Source organism: Canis lupus, chromosome 36 (assembly GCF_003254725.2).
Source record: "Canis lupus dingo isolate Sandy chromosome 36, ASM325472v2, whole genome shotgun sequence".
In the NCBI taxonomy this organism is placed as follows: domain Eukaryota; kingdom Metazoa; phylum Chordata; class Mammalia; order Carnivora; family Canidae; genus Canis; species Canis lupus.
The window spans coordinates 28,408,663-28,426,528 of NC_064278.1; the positions used below are offsets into that span (position 1 = coordinate 28,408,663).

The 17,866-nt window shown below is 36.4% G+C and overlaps 1 protein-coding gene across 3 annotated transcripts in view; it reads left to right on the plus strand.

The window, feature by feature from the left end:
- Positions 1-17,866, plus strand: part of FSIP2 (fibrous sheath interacting protein 2) — a 75,062-nt gene that overhangs the window by 2,829 nt on the left and 54,367 nt on the right. For 2 of the 3 annotated variants that reach the window (XM_025460431.3, XM_035698177.2), the window contains exons 3-9: positions 1,566-1,727; positions 2,431-2,520; positions 3,774-3,913; positions 5,021-5,162; positions 5,660-5,770; positions 9,003-9,129; positions 11,763-11,852. In XM_025460431.3, the coding sequence (XP_025316216.3) occupies positions 1,566-1,727; positions 2,431-2,520; positions 3,774-3,913; positions 5,021-5,162; positions 5,660-5,770; positions 9,003-9,129; positions 11,763-11,852 (862 nt within the window). The remainder of the gene's footprint in view (positions 1-1,565; positions 1,728-2,430; positions 2,521-3,773; positions 3,914-5,020; positions 5,163-5,659; positions 5,771-9,002; positions 9,130-11,762; positions 11,853-17,866) is intronic. The other variant, XM_035698176.2, reaches the window with a different exon arrangement.

Sequence of the window (17,866 nt, forward strand, 5' to 3'; positions counted from 1 at the left end):
CTTAAAGACTGACTTTGTGAGTCCTTCTTTTTCTTTCAGTACAATCTCCTCAATAAAGTGATGCTTTGCGTTTACACTTTTAGTGTTTTTTGTTTGTTTGTTTTTTTAAGAGAAACCAATCGCTTTAATTGACAACAGAATGCATATCCTGGCTGTAATGAATGGATGTGTCTAAAAGGTGTTCCTCATCTACAGGTCAGCAGCCTAAGTTTGGTCTTGAGAAACATATTGCCATCATAGCTAAAGTTCAACAGCTAAGAGATGTTGACAGCTAAATGTCAAGATCTTAAAAAAAAAATAAAATAAAAATCCACTCTTGAGTCATGATTGTTGATTGTTCTCCTTACAGGAAAGGTATAGGCTTTATAACTAAATTCAAGACACCATCCTAAAAGATTCTTTTCTTTGCCTTCTCAGAGAAACATTAGTAATTAGGGAATTCTGCTGTGTGATGTACACGCTTGGAAGACATTGAAACCTCGTGTTAAGCAAGAAGTCAGAGACTTATCAAGGAAGCTTCTAAATGGAAAAGGAAAGCCGGCATCCTATCAGATTCCTCCCGTCTGCCCCTTTGCCCACATATGAAACATCCTCCCACCTGAATCTTGAGGGAGTTCTTTATAGGGTCCTACCCAGCCAGGCTCCTCCACTTTAACCCTCCACTTTTTCCTTTCACAGGTTCCCCAACTACCCATCGTCACCATCTTGCCATTGAAAAATGGACTAGGAACTCACACACCCACACAAAACCCACCCCACTCTGGTATTAATGTTTTCATTTACAAAGGAGATGAGATAATTCAGCTGTTTCCTCTCAAGTAACAGAGAAACGTGGCTATTAGCTGATATTTTCCTTCTTTTATATGCTAATGATTACTGTCGTTGGTCTTTACATGTATGTAGAAACCTCCATCCTTATCAATATCTTTTATAATTGGTTTTTCAATATATTGAACTTTATAATACAGACCTTGGTTTTTTTCCTTGACTGTAGCACTCCGAGACCTATGGGTTTCTTGCCTCAGATAAGACGCCAACACAAAATGACTTTTATTATCTTTAACATCTGAGTTTTGCTTCTACTTTTCTTGGTTAAAATTGTTTCCATGAGTCTATTTTCTTCATTTTCAGATTACTGAGATATAATGATCATAATTAATATCATCCCTTTATCCTTTTAGATGAAGTGAGTACCTTGATTTGAAAGAGGGAGAAGGAAAAGGAAAAATCATAGCTTTTACATCCTTTATACATTAAAACAGATTTTATTCATTTTCTTTTCCTTCTTTCTTTTCTGGCTCAGGACTAGGGACTGATAGTGATCAGGGGAGGAATTAATTGAGTGAGGGTAGGTTTTTAGAGTAAGTCAGGTCAGTGGGGAGAAGTCGGGATAATAGATTCATGTTGCCTAATCCAAATCTTTCTGCTGCTGGTTTTTCCCCCACTTCAAATTCTTCTGGTGTGCTTTATTTTCAGTGAACAGTCTAGTCATTTCAATGGATTGACATTTAAAAGTGAAATTCATTAGTTTTACCTTTTAATATTTTAAAATCTTGTATTTGCAGCTTTTTCGACCTTCTTACGGTTTCAACCTGAATGATCCTTATTGTCGACTTTTGGAAAACCAATATAAAAGTCTCCATGATCCACATTTAAGAGAATACTATAAGCGCAAAGATATCCTGAGAAGATTAAAGAAAGGTGGCTATATCACCAGCAATAATAAAGTGGGTTGCAGATTAATTCTTTTTAATCATTGCAAACCTCCGACAATTGATAAAGTTTGCTTCTGTACCTCACTGGGGGGGTCTGTATCACCTTTAACTTGGTCGTGAGAAATATTTAATGGGAAATTTCACAAATTACTCAGGATTTGGGTCAAGAGAAACCAGACAACTGTCTTTTCTAAATGAAACTACTTCTTCCCTCGCCATTTTTTCTTTATAATATCAAAAGATGATTACCAAAGAATATGAGGATGTAAAAGTAATTTCCCCAAATGTAGCATGGTCCTCTTTCTCTGTCTCTAATGTCACTGCATGCTTGTCAAGAATTATGTCCCATAAGATTTTTAAGAAATTGAGACAAAAGAGGAACCTAGAAAAATCAGCCTGATAGAATCTTGATGGACTATATTCTTATTGGGGTTAAACATTATTATTACACTGCTAGTTTCTTTTAATAACTCTATTTGTATAATAAATCCCTTATCATGGGATAGTGCATATTAATGAGGTGATGTTATGTGGATAGAAACTTGCTGTTGACTAAAAATTGCTTTTAGATACTGCTTACAAAATTGTTGGCAATCTATTGCTCTTAATACCAAAATATTATCAAATGGTATGTTATTACTATCTTTCCTTGGAAAGTAATTGCTATGATTTTTAAATAATTGTATTCATATATTTTTGCTATTTTGTTTTTTAGATTGTATGTACCTTGAGGGAATTGAATAAGTACAGGCAATATCTTACCAGTATAAAATTAGACTTTGAAAGAAACTATATAAGAGATCAAGTAAGTTAAATACCTAAATTTGGTTTCTCTACATAGGGTTTATTTGTATGCAAATAAATAAATAAAGCTTTATTTGTATGCAAAATATTTTCATATAATATTTTTATTATTATATTTCATGTAATATTTTTACTTTTACTCTTAATTTTTATCAAGTACTTTTTCCAAATGAAAATTTAGAAGAGGAATAAATAATATTTTGAGGTTGCTATGTTAAACCAAGGAAAGGAAAAGGGCCAAGTCATCTATTAATATGCCAATGGGAGCTTTCATAATTTAGCAATTAAATTACTACTTAGATATGTCATTCCTACCTGAGCTAGGAGCAATAGGAAGAGTCTTTTGTGGCAGCAAGATTCTTCGGCTTGAGTAACAAGAGAAGGAGTATGACTAGTGACTATGTCCTATAAGTGACTAGAAGAACATGCACACTGTGTACGTGTACCCACACATGCGGCTGTGTTTGTTCAATAAAAATGTTGTGAAGTGGAATGATTTGGTGTAGAGTGGGTGTGGATAGTGACTTCCTTTCAATTTTTGACTCAAAGTTTGTGTGAGAGTGTGTGAACACATGCAGGCTTTGGGGTCAAGAGAGTTGGATAAAAATGAGAGATGTGTGTATACATTTATAAATTTATGTTCAAAGGTTAAGAGAGTTGTAGACGGGCACCCGGGTGGTTCAGTCAGTGGAGTGACTGACTCTTGGTTTCAGCTCAGGGTCATGATCTCATGGGTCACGGGATGGTGCCCCATGTCGGGCTCCACACTCAGCCAAGAGTCTGCTTGAGAATTCTCTCCCTCATCCTTTCCCCCGACTCATGTGCTCCCACTCTCTGTCCCTCTAAGATAAATAAATAAATCTTAAAACAAAAGAGAATTGTAGAGAAATGATAATGACTTCCTTACACTATTAATTGTTCTATATTTTCCCCAGTTTCACCCTTGTCCCTAGAGCGTCTCCTCCCCTCTTTCCTTATTTTCATTTGATTTTTAAAGAAAAGATAGAAAAATAAGATGAAATATTTATCACTTATTTTCAGCGAAAGACAACTCTATTTTGGGTCAGTTGTCCTTGTCTATAATAGCTTTAAATGCAGTTAAACAGAATGAGCTATTCACAAAGTACAGGAATTTTACTAAGCATATAATAGGACAGTTTTATTTCTGGAGGATGTGAAAAAAAAGGTTTTATATATACATACCTCCATTTACATACCTCTATGTATATATGATACACACTTTTTTTTATATAGGAAATGCTTGCAAAGCAAGTAAATAGACTACATGAAAACAATCAAATACCTGGACGTTCTGATGTTGCACAGTTCCAAAACTGGTTGTTACAGGAAGGCACCCAATCTATGAAGGACCAGGAACAATTAATAAGGCACAGGTAAGACTGAAGTTAATGCATATTTTACTTAAATATTGTGGACCCAAATACGTAGGAAGATACTAGAAAGAAGTGAAGGTAGGATTTTTTTTTTTTTTTTATAGAGAACTAGACACTGTTTAACACCACTGTGGTCCTTACAATGAAGAAGAAAGGAGACCAAGAGGTACAGGGATTGGGAAATTATGGCAGCAAGGTTATAAAGAGAAATTTCCACTAGGGAAGACAGGGTTACTGGGAGTCCACAAGGTAATCTAAGCTGGCAACTGAAGAACAAAATCAGATCCAAAGCCCTTCCCATTGGAGGAGATAGAGGGAAAGTATCCTTAAGCACAGTAGCTCTCACAGTAGCTTCTTCTGATCATCTTGAAGGACTGATGGTATGAAGTCTGAGGAAGTTAGTGAAAAGTCAAAAAAGGAAACTTTATCTAATGCCAATATAAATACGCGTTGTCTCTAAACTTTCTAAGTTCTTCGGATGTTACCTACTAACGTTCAGTCATTACCATCCTGTGATCAAGACCATTTGTTAGGAAGTGAAGGGATTTTATAGGTCTTTTTCCTCCTCCTCCATTAAAGTGAGAGATCGGGCTGCAGTACCTGACTTCTTATTTCCATAGTTTCGTTTCATGGTAGTTCCGCAAAACACACTGACATACCAGAGACCCCGACAATAGATGGAAGATTTGTTTGAGGCCTTGTAAATTACAAGGGAGCCGGTATACATCGTTTTCTTAGGAATTCCAGATCTGCTTTGCTCGTTTTCCCAGAATCAAAGCCAGTGTTGCAGTTGTTTGAGCTTTCTTTCCAAACCAAAGTCATGTAAACTTACTGCGCAAAATCTTTTCAATCAATTTACTCCACAGTTTACCATTAGCTATGCCATAACAGGTCCTTATATAGTAGAGAGATTCGTATAAGGAGTAACGTATGATGAGTTGGTGGGCCAGGCTGGCTTAAAGGTCCATGAGCAGAGCTCATAGAAAAACTGTAAAATTCCTGTAGTTTAAGAAATACAAAGCTAGCAAGAAGGTGGTTTGGGAATATCAAGGGAGATGATGCCATCATAAGGGACGCACCTTGACTTGTATTTGCACTTTTACTTAGATATTTGGATATGATAAGTAGGGAATTAGAACAACTTGAGCGCACAGCAGAAGAGCAACGCCTACTCCGGATGGACAGAGAAGAAAGACGACAGCGAGAATACACCCGAAGAAAACTTAGCCTTCGCAGAAAAATTGAAGAGGTGAGATGACAAATTGAAAATATTTAGAGGAAAATTGCATACAGTTGTTTCATTTGTAAGAAATTTAGCTGTGCATCATACTTCTTGAAGTCATCTCAGGTCTGAATCATTTATCCGCATTACTCTTCTTTTCACCCCTATAGTGTGCAAGTTGTTACCTAAAATAATGAGGCTGACACCACAAACTATATACATAAGCCAATATCTGCTTTTAAGGAGATGATGGTGAAAGTGGCTAGACACTATTTAACTCCCTAACATCCGCATTGTGGGGTAGAAAAATTTTAAAAGTTAGCTTTATTTAAACATAACCACACGTGCATTCCTAGTAGGAGTGGGTAGGAATAAGGCCATCCCAAACCCAACGTATGGCTTTAATTACACTTGACCTGATTTCTACTGGGCCCCTGCCTTGTGCTAATATGCCTGGTGCTGTGGACAGAATACAAAGGTTTATTGTGAACGTGTACTGAGTACAGTAACACCGTGCTTTCTAGGAATGGAAGACAAAGGAGATGCTACTCCTGACCAGGATCGGAGAAGACGTTAGAAGAGAAGCCAGGATAGAGGAACAACGGCGTAGAAGCAGAGAAGAGAGTGACAGGAAGGTAGGCTGAGCCCCACCTCTCACTGGGGCTGTTTGACGAGAAGCGTTTGCCAATTTTGATATTTGGGAGTCCACTCTGTGACATAACAGTGGACCAGTTACCCCGAGTGATATGCATGGTACAGAACGGAAGGTTGTGGAGTTCACTATATTTTGCCTAGATTATATTCCGACAATAATCTAAAAAGTCCTGCCCCACTGTTTGATGCGACTGCTTTTGGCTTTATCTCCCACCGTAAACTAATACTTGGAATTCCTCTAGAAGAAAAATGATAATGATTTTTCCTACACTCAGAATTTCTCGGAACACAAGTTCTCAATATTTCCCCACCAGCTAATTTTTTAGAGTAACTTTTTAATTTTAAATGACACATAATATTTTGTGAGAATATAAATTGGTATAAAGAGAAAGAAAACTCATTTGTAATCCCACCCTATCATACACACGCACATTTTACAATGTTCCTATGAAAATCTATTACAAAAAAAAAAAAAGAAAATATCTATCACAATAAATAAATTCATGTTATTATGTCTTTCAGGGTATTTTATAGATTGCTTTTTCATTTCATAAAATAACATTGACAACCTTCCTTGTCATTTAATGCTTGTCAACAATTCCAAATAATTTAGGTAGCTTATTGTTGACAAACCTAGATATGTAGTGTAAGATAGATGTAATTTGGTTATATTGATATATACTACTATGTAGAAATTATTTTAATATTATAAATATAAATATGTATGATAAGCTTTTATTCTACTTTTGTCACATGTACCTGTTAGTATTGTCAGGGCTGGTATGCTTAGCTCAGCTTGCTCCACTTTACCATAATTATTATTTTCCAATATTCACCCCTTTTTATTCAGTGGCATTCTCTCCAAGTTGCCTTTTTTATTTTTATTTTTTTATTTTTTGTTTTTTTGGAGAGCAACAGAATGCCCCAGGTCTCCTCTTTTTGCCTGATAGCAATTAGTATTCAGTGAGTCCTGGCCAATTTTAGTGACAACTAGTGCATTGGGAGAAGTTCTGGCTCTGGGAGGGCCCATTAGACATGACCTGATGGTAGGCTTGGGAACTCCACTGGCTGCTGGAGCCAGGTTATTGGCGGAGCTATTTGAATTTTAGATATTTCCAATGGAGTCATTCTAAATTGTTTTCTTTTGAATTTTGTTTTAATAAAAACAGATTTTCAGTCCTCTGCTATAACTTCTTAATATCTTAATATTTTTCTTCCATTGACATTTTTTACTCCAAAGTATGTGCTTAAGTTACAGTTAGCGAAATCTTTCAAAGAGTTTGCTTTTGCATCTTTGTCAAAAAATCAGTTGTACAGACTGATTTTTGACTCTTTTCTGCTCTTTGACCTCTTTGTCAATTATACTGTCTTGATTATTGTACCTTTAATGTTTTTTTTTTTTAAATCAGTAGTGTTAACTTTCTAAGTCTGTTCTTCTATTTTAAAGTCGTGTTGGCTAATTTAAGCCCTTTGCATTTCAATATAAATTTTAGAATAAGCATTTCAATTTCTACAAAGAAATTCTGCCAAGACTTTGTTGAGAATTGCGTTGATTCTATAGGTCAATGTGGGCACAACTGATCTCTGATTATACGGAGTCTTCCAACTCATGAACCAAATTTCTTTAGGTTTCCTTAATTTTTGCAGTTAATTGGTCTTACACATCTTTCGATAGATTCATCCCTAGGTATTTCATAATTTGTAAGTTATTATAATTGGTATTTTTAATTTCAAATTCTGGTTATTTGATATTCGTCTATAGAAAAGGAATTTTTTATATCCATCTTGTATTTCGCATTGACAAAATCGCTTATTATCACTTGTAATTTATTTCTAGATGCCAGTGATTAATGATTATGGTATCTACCAATAAAGGTCGTTTTATTTCCCCTCTTTAGATGTGGATGCATTTTTCATTTTCTTGCTTGATTGCACTGACTATAACCTGTGTTATAATATCGGATAGAAAAGGTGATAATGAACATTATTATCAAGCATTTCCTTTGCCACCTCTCTCCTCTCTACAGGCATATTAGGATGCTTGATGTTGTTCCACACCTTCTTTTTATTTTGTAACTTTTTTCTCTGGTTTCCTTTTGGATGGTTTCTTTTCCTGAATGTGCATTAATCTCTCCTTCTGCAATGTCTATTCTATTATTAATGCATATCTCATATTACTCATACATTTAAAAAATTGATTCTGATCCTTTTTATATCTTCAGTCTTTTATTTACCTTATAAATATATGGAATACAATTATGTTTTAAGATTCTTATCTTTAATTCTAACATTTGTGTCATTATGGTTGACTGATTCATTCGTTTTATGAGTCCTATTTCTCTGCTTTTTGTATGCTTGGCACTCTTTGATTGGATACCAGATATTATGAATTTTACTTTTTGGGTGCTGAATGTTTTCAGATTCTTATATCCTTTAGCTTTTTTCTTGAATGTAGATAATTTCTTTGGAAACAGCTTGATTGCTATAGGTTTTGGTTTTTAAGATTTGTTAGATGAGGCCAGAGCCATGTTTAATCTGAGGCTAGTCACTCCCCGCAACTGAAGCAAGACCCATTTTAGTACTCTACACAATCCATGGCTTAGGAACCTCCTCCAAGGTGGATGGTGAAAACAGGCATGATAGATAGATGCCAAGCACTGTTCTCTCTCATCCTTTAGTACTGTCCTTCCTGCGGCTTTGGTTAGTCTCCTCACACACTTGTACTGACCCATTCTATTGCTGAATCCTCTAGGGAATCCTTTGCAGATTTCTATGGTTCTTTCTCTGTGCAGTTATTTCCTTTCTGGTACATCTAGGGTCAACATTACCCGGAGATTCTCAAAAGGAAGTCCCGTTTCATATATAACATGTATCTCTGGTAGGCCTGGGTGATACTGGTTTAGTCTTTCAGAAATCCTCCTGTTGAAGGTGATTTCTAAATTGCCTAAGCTCTCCAGGATAGCTAGCTCTGATTAAGAGATGCCACCTCATTTGTAACTGGACCAGTGTGTGCAGTGAGGTCATTGTATCTAAGCGCTCATGTTTGATCACAGATGGAAACTGACCCCTTACTGCACTCCTAAATTTGTACCATGTGACCTTACAAGTCACAAGACAGGAGTGACTACTGATTTCCAATACATGCTCATATTTAAATATTTGTCTTTCATTTTTAAGCTGATGTTAACATATATATATATTTTAATATTTTAGAAACAGGCCCTTATAGAGAAAAAAATGGCTTACCATTTACAAAAAATGCAAGAAAATGGCTTTAAAGGAGAAGATATGAGGAACGACACGTTTCATTATAGAGGACAAGATGGAAGATACTGTGAACGTGAGATATTAAAAGCTAATGGAGCTATGTAGAAACGCTTACATATATATATTGATTATTTATATATTGATGTAAAAATCCTTTTGTAAAATTCTGTTTGCTTACAATTGCTATCTGCTTTGTGCTAGGCACAGTTTTAGGCATTTATTATAGTTCAAGTTGAACTATAAACACATAAAACTTTTGTGTTCTGTTGTTGTAAAAATTAAAACCAAGTAAAGTAATCTTACCAAGTGGTTCAGTAGACAAGCTTGCATATACTGCAGTTCTAACCAACTTCCCTATGCTAAAACTAATGTGTTTTGTTACTGAAACTTTAAAAACTTGTGTGTACGATTGCTATCATATACCAACATAGTAATGTACCGGGTTGCCAGTCAGAAAGGACAGTGCCAGAAGAAAGGGGGAGAGGGAGGAAGGAAGTTGGGGAATAAGGATGGGAGGAGGTAGAGAAGAAGGGAAAGTAAGGAAAGGAAAAAAGGTGGAAATGAAAAAGGAGGGACATCAAGTCACGACTCTACTATGCCCAATCTCTACCAGCTTTCTTTTATTTATAACATTAGAAAAAATAATGAGTATTAGATTGAATTCATTGAAGTTATTAATTACAATTTCGTTGTTAGAATGCAAAAATGTAGACTTGCTTTAATTATCATGACTATGTAGTATCAGGAAAGAATAAGATCATCTTCCATCTCATCAATCCTCTCTCTCTCCCATCAATCCTGTTTCCAGGTGAGAGTAGATTGCATCCTTGCATCACTCTAGTAGATTGCTAACTAGTCTCCATTGGCTGTTTTTCCTACCTACTTCAAATCCATTTTTCACGCTACTACTAATTACACTTTAAATCTGTTCTGAGGCTTTCTTCAGGCCCCCAAATGTAAAGATCCCCAATACCTCTTAAATGAAGCTCAGACTTTTGAGGCAACCATTGACCATCACCTTTAGCCCAACTCAAATCTAACTTCTAAACTTAACTTCATACCACCTCCTTGAGGAAGGCAGCTATGATTTCGGAGTGATGTGCATGGGCTCTGGAGACAAACTGCTGAAGTCCAAGCCCTGCTTTATCATCATCTAGCCATGTAAATAGCCTGGCCAAATAACCTCTCTGAGCTACAGTTTCATCATCTGAAAACAAAAATAATACTCCTAAATTCTCATAAAGATCTCAAAAGCTCTGGCCCAATGTAAGCACTCAATTTATTTCATTGTCCAATCAAATGAGACTATGGACCATTCCTAAAACACAAGTAACTTCTCTGACTTCTGTGCCTCTCTTCATCAAGTTTTCTCAGCCTGCAGCGATGTGTTCATCGTCCATCTATCCCAATCCCACAATTCCTTTAGCTCAGCTATCAAGGACACTCCACAAAGTCTTTCTTAATAATAATCCTTATTGGAAGATTCTTCTCCTTTGAACCCTTTATAGTACTTTGTATCATTCTCAATACACTTATTACATACTTCCCACTGTCTTAATCACCTGTAATAGTCTAACTCCCACTTTTGTGTTCACAGAATAGTACGCTACGTGAGTGTATGTGTGTGTGTATGTGTGTGTGTATTTGCTAAATGGACTAATTCAATCTATTCAGCTCATTGAAATAATGACAACAATCTCATGTTTTGGGAAAGAAACCACCTTAGGGGCACCTGGGTGGCCCAGTTAGTTAAGCAGCTGACTCTTGGTTTCAGCTCAGGTCATGATCTCCCAGTTGTGTGATCGAACCTTGAGTCAGGCTCTGGGCTCAGTGTAGAGTCTGCCCCAGATTCGCTCACCCTCTCCCTCTGTCAAATATATAAATCTTAAACAAAAAATAGAGAGAAAAGAAATCACTTTAGCAACAATATGTATCCCTACATCTTCAACTGTTAACTTTCCCATTTACTAGGAAGAGAGGTTCAACTAGACATTTTAGACATTGGTTACCTTAAAACCCCTTTTTTGAAGATGTTAATGAACTTATGTTGTCAAGGTGACAAGACTATCTACTTTGCAAATGAAATTGAATTACCATTCTGAGTAACATTGTCATCTTCCACTAAGTAGACAGTTTCCAGAGGGACGGAGAACGAGAGGGGAAGGGAATACGAGGTGAATTTGCTTCAGTGGGGAGACAGATCACTCTCACATCACATCTCTAATGAAAACCCACTGAGTGCACTTGATGTGAGGAGACTTTGCCCTCCTTAAACAGTCAGAAACAGGAACTACAACTGGGTCTATCACAAAGGAGGAATATGCATACAGTTGCTTGTGCCAGGCTGGGGGGCACATCCAGGAAGTGCAACACTCACTGGGGGCTGACAGGTCTCCAGCCAGTAGCTACCTTGGTTGGTATGCATCTCCACAGATGGGAAATGACATGGTACGGGGGTCTGCATGTAGCTTTTCTCTCCACCAGAAGAAAATTCCATCCTTCCAAGTGTATCTTTTAACCCAAAGTGATAATATTTCAAGAGTGTCTTCCCATGTCATATCTCTCTGGCTCCTCTAATACCACACCCCATCCCACATACAAATTAGCATAAGGCTCACTTCTTCTTGGGGATGAAAAAAAATAGTCTATCTTGAGAATTCATCATCACTATCATTAAAAATAAATATCTTATTACATTTCTTTAAGCGTATTCTCTAAAGAAGAAAAAGAAGATTTATGACAACATGAACTTAGTTTACCCTGTTGGTGACCAGAGAGCAAATAAAGCAGTAAATGGTAATTGAATATTTTGATAAGAAATACTAAGTAATAATTTTGGGAAAGACTGAGTTTGGATAGCACTGTTTGCTTAGATGCTTTAAATGCTTGAATCTTCTGTTTTCTGTTGTCAAGTGACTGAGGAAGAGTGATCCCTACCAACAATGACACAACCTCTATGGGTTTCAGAATTTGATCTCTATACTGATTTAGTGTTCTAACCCTAACATTATGTCCTTGTTTTAGAAAAATCAAATGTACAGTCTACTGATGTTAAATAAGTGGGGTATACACATATACACACACACCTAACAAACTGCAAAATAGTTTTAATAATGTTCAAAATGATTTTAGAAAACTCTGAAATAGGTCAGAAATGAACTCCAAAGCCACTGTGAACTCTACTCATACTATATTACTTGATGTTGTCTCTTACAGCTCACTGGACTAAACCAGGAACCCAAATGACAGCATTAAACTCCTCCAAATAATACACTATCAAAAGTGTGAGATTATTCAAAATTGAACAATCTGAATTATCAAATTTCCAGGGAAAAAGTAAAGCGTAAAGAGTTAAAATTCCTTTGGCTTTATCAGTTCAAATCTAAAACAAACAAAAAAAGGTCCAAAATCTTTCCTCCCTGATAATGTGATTTGATTAGTCTTAATCAAGAATTAGAAACCTGGGGAGCCACAGGGTGCCTTAGCGGAGGCTGTCTTCCACTCTTAGGACCATGAGGTAGACTTAATTCAACTCTAAGTTTCATGGGTCCTATTTTTAAAGCTTAAAGACTTTTTTTTTTTTTGGCACCAAAGTTATTATTACCATGTACAAAATTAGGACAACACCAGCCCACCTCTACTAAGTATAGACAATATAAACTTACTTTCCATCAATGAACCCTGAGTATGAACTCTGTAGAGTATCACAGCTTTTATATAGTTCTATGGCCAATTTGCCCTGTGTTTTGTGGTTGGCAGCTCCCCAATCAGAGTTGTGAGCCCTGAACTCTATTCCTTGCTTCTGATCTTGTGTCTGTATTTTCTTATGTCCTCGAAAAAAGTCCTGACATGTTTACCTTGATTTTAAATCACCTCAGGCAAAATGGAATTTTTTTTTCGTATAATTGCATCCAATCACATGTATGGATTTGTGTGATCTCTACCACAGTCACACAGGATTCATACAATCACACCATTCCAAAACTTTCCTTTTCCTGTCATACCTTGCTCCCTCCCATTACTAACCCTAGGTAACCACTGACTGTTCTTCATCACTCTAGTGCTTTTTCCCTTAGAGCATGTCTTATAAATAGAATCCTATAGTATTTGACGTTGTGATAACGTCTTCTTTCACTCGGCGTTCAGAATTTATTCAAGTTATTGCAGGTACTGATCATTTACTGATCATTTACTACTAGTATTCGATAGTATATATGCACCAGAATTTTTGTGTACATTCATCAGTTGAAGGACATTTTGGTTGTTTCCAGGTTTGGTGATTATGAATAGAAAAAATCAGAAGTGTTTACAAGTCAGATTTTTGTGTAAACAAGGGATCGTGGAGTCGGATGGTGAACGTATGCTTAAGTTTGTGAAGAGCTGCCCAACTGCTTTCCCGAATGCCTACACTGTTTTGCATTCCTATCAGTAGCGTAGGAGAGATCCATTTGCTATGCAGTCTTGCAACCATTAGTATTATCAGCAATTTTTTAATTTTAGTCTCTCTAGTAGGTGTAGTGGTGACTCATCCTGATTTCCGTTTCCATTTCCTTAATGGCTAATGATGTTAATATCTTTTCATATGCTGTTTGCCTTTTGTAAATCCTGCTCAGTTCAGTTATATGTTGAGGGGTTTTTTGCTCATCCTTTATCAGGTAGTTTTCTTACTGTCAAGTTTAAGGAGTTACTTATATATTCTGAATACAAGTGTTTTCCAGATTGCAGTTTGAAAATATTTTCTCTCCGTCTGACTTACCATTTCATTTTCTGTTCCAGTCATCAATTAATGTGTCTATCTCTTTGCCAGCATTGCCCCATCTTAATTATTGCAGCTTTTCACTCTCTTAAAATCAGGTAATATAATTCTACTACCTTTATTTTTTCCCTCAAAATTTAAGGACTTTTAATTCATTTGATTTTGCATATAAATTTTGTGATCAGCTTGTCTGCAAAAATTATGCTGGGATTTTTTTAAATGAAGTACATTAAATCAATCTATAGATCATTTTGAGGAAAAAAGAAATCTTTACAGATCTTGGTCCTCCGATTCACGAACATAGTATCTCTTTCTGTTTGTTTGGGTTATACTTGATTTCTGTCCCAAGTGTTTATATAGTTTTCAGCATAGAGATCTTGTATGTGTTGTGTTATACATAAGTACTTCATTTTTTGGTACTATTATACATGACATTCTTAAAATTTGTTTTTCAATTGTCTATGACTTTTTTTTAAGATTTACTAATTTATTTTAGAGAGAGAGGGTACTCGAGATAGAGGAGGGGCAGAGGGAGTGGGACAGAGAGAAACCCCAAGCTGACTCCCTAATAAGTTGAATGTGGAGCTTGATCTCATGACACTGAGATCATAATCTGAGCTGAAATCAAGAGTAGGACGCTCAACTGACAGCCACCCACGTAACCATGTCCATGACTATGCTTCCTTTGTACAGATTTTTTTTTCCCCCAGTGGCTGTTCCAGATAACAGTGTACTTAGCTTTTCACAATGAACTATGAATAAATATTCACCCTTTAAATGGAATATGGAAACCTTACCACTATATATGACCCCTTATCCCACCTTCCCTTTGTTATAGTTGTTCTACATATTACATCTATTCATCAAACATCCACTCGGACAATGTAATAAGTTTTATTTTAAATAAGTAGAAGACTAGCTTATTCTATTACTCAGATAGTTACCATTTCAAAAGCCCTTTAATTTCTGATATCCCAGGTTTCTCTCCCATATCATTTTTTTCAATCTATAGAACTTCCTTTTAGCATCTCTTTTAGAACAGATTGTCTGGCACTGAATCATCTTAATTTCCATTTTTATCTAAGAGTGTCTTTATTTTACCTTTCTCCTTGAATGATAATGTTTTCATTTGATATAGAATTGTGTAAGTTGACATTTTTTTTTCCAGAACTTGAAAACTGTTATTTTATTTTATTGTATTTCCTGGTGCTGATATCAGCCGTAATCGAGTTGTTGATGCTCTATAAGTAAGGTGACATTTTTCTCTGCTTGTTAAGATGTGGGAGGGGGGGGTGCTAAATAGTTGTTAGCAACTTGATTCTGATACATTTTGATATGGATTTCTTTTTCTCCCTCCATTTTCCCTGACTTTCCTTAAGCTGTAAGTTCATAGCTTCTGCCAAATTTCTTTTAAGCAGGCTTCCTTCTCCCACAGAAAGAAACACTATCTAAATCTGGTGATTGCTATAACCATCATTTTTTCAATATACTTACAATGTGAATGTATATCCTTAAACTACACATATATATAAACACAGATACCATTAAACTATTTTAATGTGACTTATATGCTGTTCTTCCCAGTCTTAGGTGACTTGCTTTTTACACTCAGCATTATATTTCAGAAGTTTTATCTCTGGGCTGCCTGACATTTTATTTCATTTCACTACTGATCCTATCCCATTGTGTGAATATACCACAATTTACACATACATCTGTTTTCCTATTGATGCAAGTATCTGTTTTTTGAACAATATTGCACTGAACATTCATATATGTATGTTCATATATATTATATATATATATGAATACTCATATATATATAAAATCTCCTCATACTCATAGACAAGAGATTCTCCAGGGGTTGTATGTCTAGATACACGAGTTCTGGGTCATGTTTCCTCTACTAAGAAGTTATCTTTTCATATCTCTTGTCCATTTTTCCTACTGGGTTTTCTTTTTTCCTATGGATTTGGAAGATATTTAAAGCTATATTAGACATTTTTCTATTATATACATAAATATAGTATAATAAATAACTTCTAATTTGTGATTTTTTTTTCTGTTCTTTCTTTTTATCTTTTGATGATGGAAATTCTTAATTCAATATGGCTGATGTTAATTTTTTGTCTTATTTGGAGCACATATTCCCAGTGTTGTTAATTATTTTTTTTAGCTTTTCTTATGGAACATTTCAAACATAAATAAAAACCAGCAGTTCCTGGTTTTTAATGTGCCTATCATTCAAGTTGGACATCCAATCGTGAATAATTTTGTCAATGTCCTCAACCTTTCTCTGCTGCCTTGTTGTTCCAAAGCTCATCCCATCAAGATGTAAATAGTAACTAAAAGATATTTTAAATGGGTAACAATACCATTATCACATGGCACAAACAATTCTTTAGCATAACAAAATATTAAATCACTCACCCCCAACCCTGCCCTCCCTGGCAAGGATTAATCTGTTCTCTGCATCTGTGAGTTTGGTTTGGGCTTACTTGTTTTATTTTTTAGATTCCACACATGAAGTGAAATCATATTGTATTTGTCTTTCTCTGACTTGTTTCACTTAGCATAATGCCTTTTCTACACATAAAATCATGTTATTCACAAATAGTGACAATTTTGCATCTTCTTTTCCAATTTTGATGCCTTTTGTTTCTCTTTTTTGCCTAATCGGGGTCTCAGCAGGTCCCTTAAGCAACCCATAAATTTTTTTAATCTATCTTTTAAAAATCCTTTTTTTTTTTTCTGCTCTGGGTGAGTGGTGCTGCCCTGTATTCTAGATCCCTAGCCCTTCCTTCTGGTTCATCCAGTCTGCTGTGAACCCCTCGAGTGTCTTCTTCAGTTCAGTTATTGTATTCTTCAGCTCTATGGCTTATGTTTGGTACTTTCTTATATTTTCCCTCTCTTTGTTGATCCTTCTGTGTTCATCCATCTTTCTCTCAAGATCCATGAGCATCTTTATGACTATTACTTTGGCCTCTTTATCAGATAAATTACTTATGTCTGTTTCATTAAAGGTTTTGTTTTTGGAGGCTTTTCTTATTCTTTCGTTTGGAACACATTTCCTCATTTCCTCATTTTGCTTGATTCTCTGCTTCTATGTTTGAGGCAAAACAGCTCTCCCAGTCTTACGGGCATGGTCACAAGAAGATTGGGGGTGTGTTTCATCTGTTATCTGTGCAGCATCCCACCAAGAACTGTCTCTCTGACTGTTTCAGTCCCAGGGGCCCCAAAATGCAGGACCCCTTGGCCTCTGGAGACAGGCATTCAAAGGGTGCCTCCTGTGAACGGTGCATACTGCTAGCTTTGGCAGGGCCACAGGGTGGCATGGGGGCAGGCAAGCCCAACCACTGGCTTTCGTGGGGCAGGGCCACCGGAGTGGCACTAGCAGGGTAAAGAGACTACAAAAAATGGCATCTGGCATTACCAGCACTTAGCAATGTCGGAGAGCGTAAAATGGCAGTTACCAGCACCTCCTTCCCTGAAGAGAATTGGAACAGACCTCTGCCCTTCCAGCAGGTGCCATAAGAATAGCTGGGGGAACTCCTTCCTGTATGGTCTAAGTGCTCTTCAGCCTGCTGCTTTTGTGCTGGGTCCCAGGGTAAGCAGTCTGTGCACAAGCCCTTTAAGAACAGAGTCTCAAGTTCCTAATGCTCTTTGAATCTCCTGGACATACGCCATGTTAATTTTTAAAGCCAATCACCATACTTTTTTTTTTTTTATAATGTTCATTATTATTTTTAGTACTACCTATAGACTTCTGTTGTGCTGTTACCTCTAATTTTCCTGATGCTCCTCTATCTAGTGCAGGTCCCAAGGGTTAGTAGGGAGCTCAGACTCAGGGATGTGCTCCATATTTGTGAAATCCCTCTCACCTGCGGGTTGTTGCACTGGAGTAGGGGATGGGGGGTGTCGGGTGGAGCATGCCTCTGCCTCTCCTCCCAACCCATGTGTGGCCTTTTATCTTTTGTCGTGGAGGAACTGTTGGGCTAGCTTTCAGGTCTTCTTCAGAAAGAGTTGTTCCAGATGTAGCTGGAGATTTCCTGTG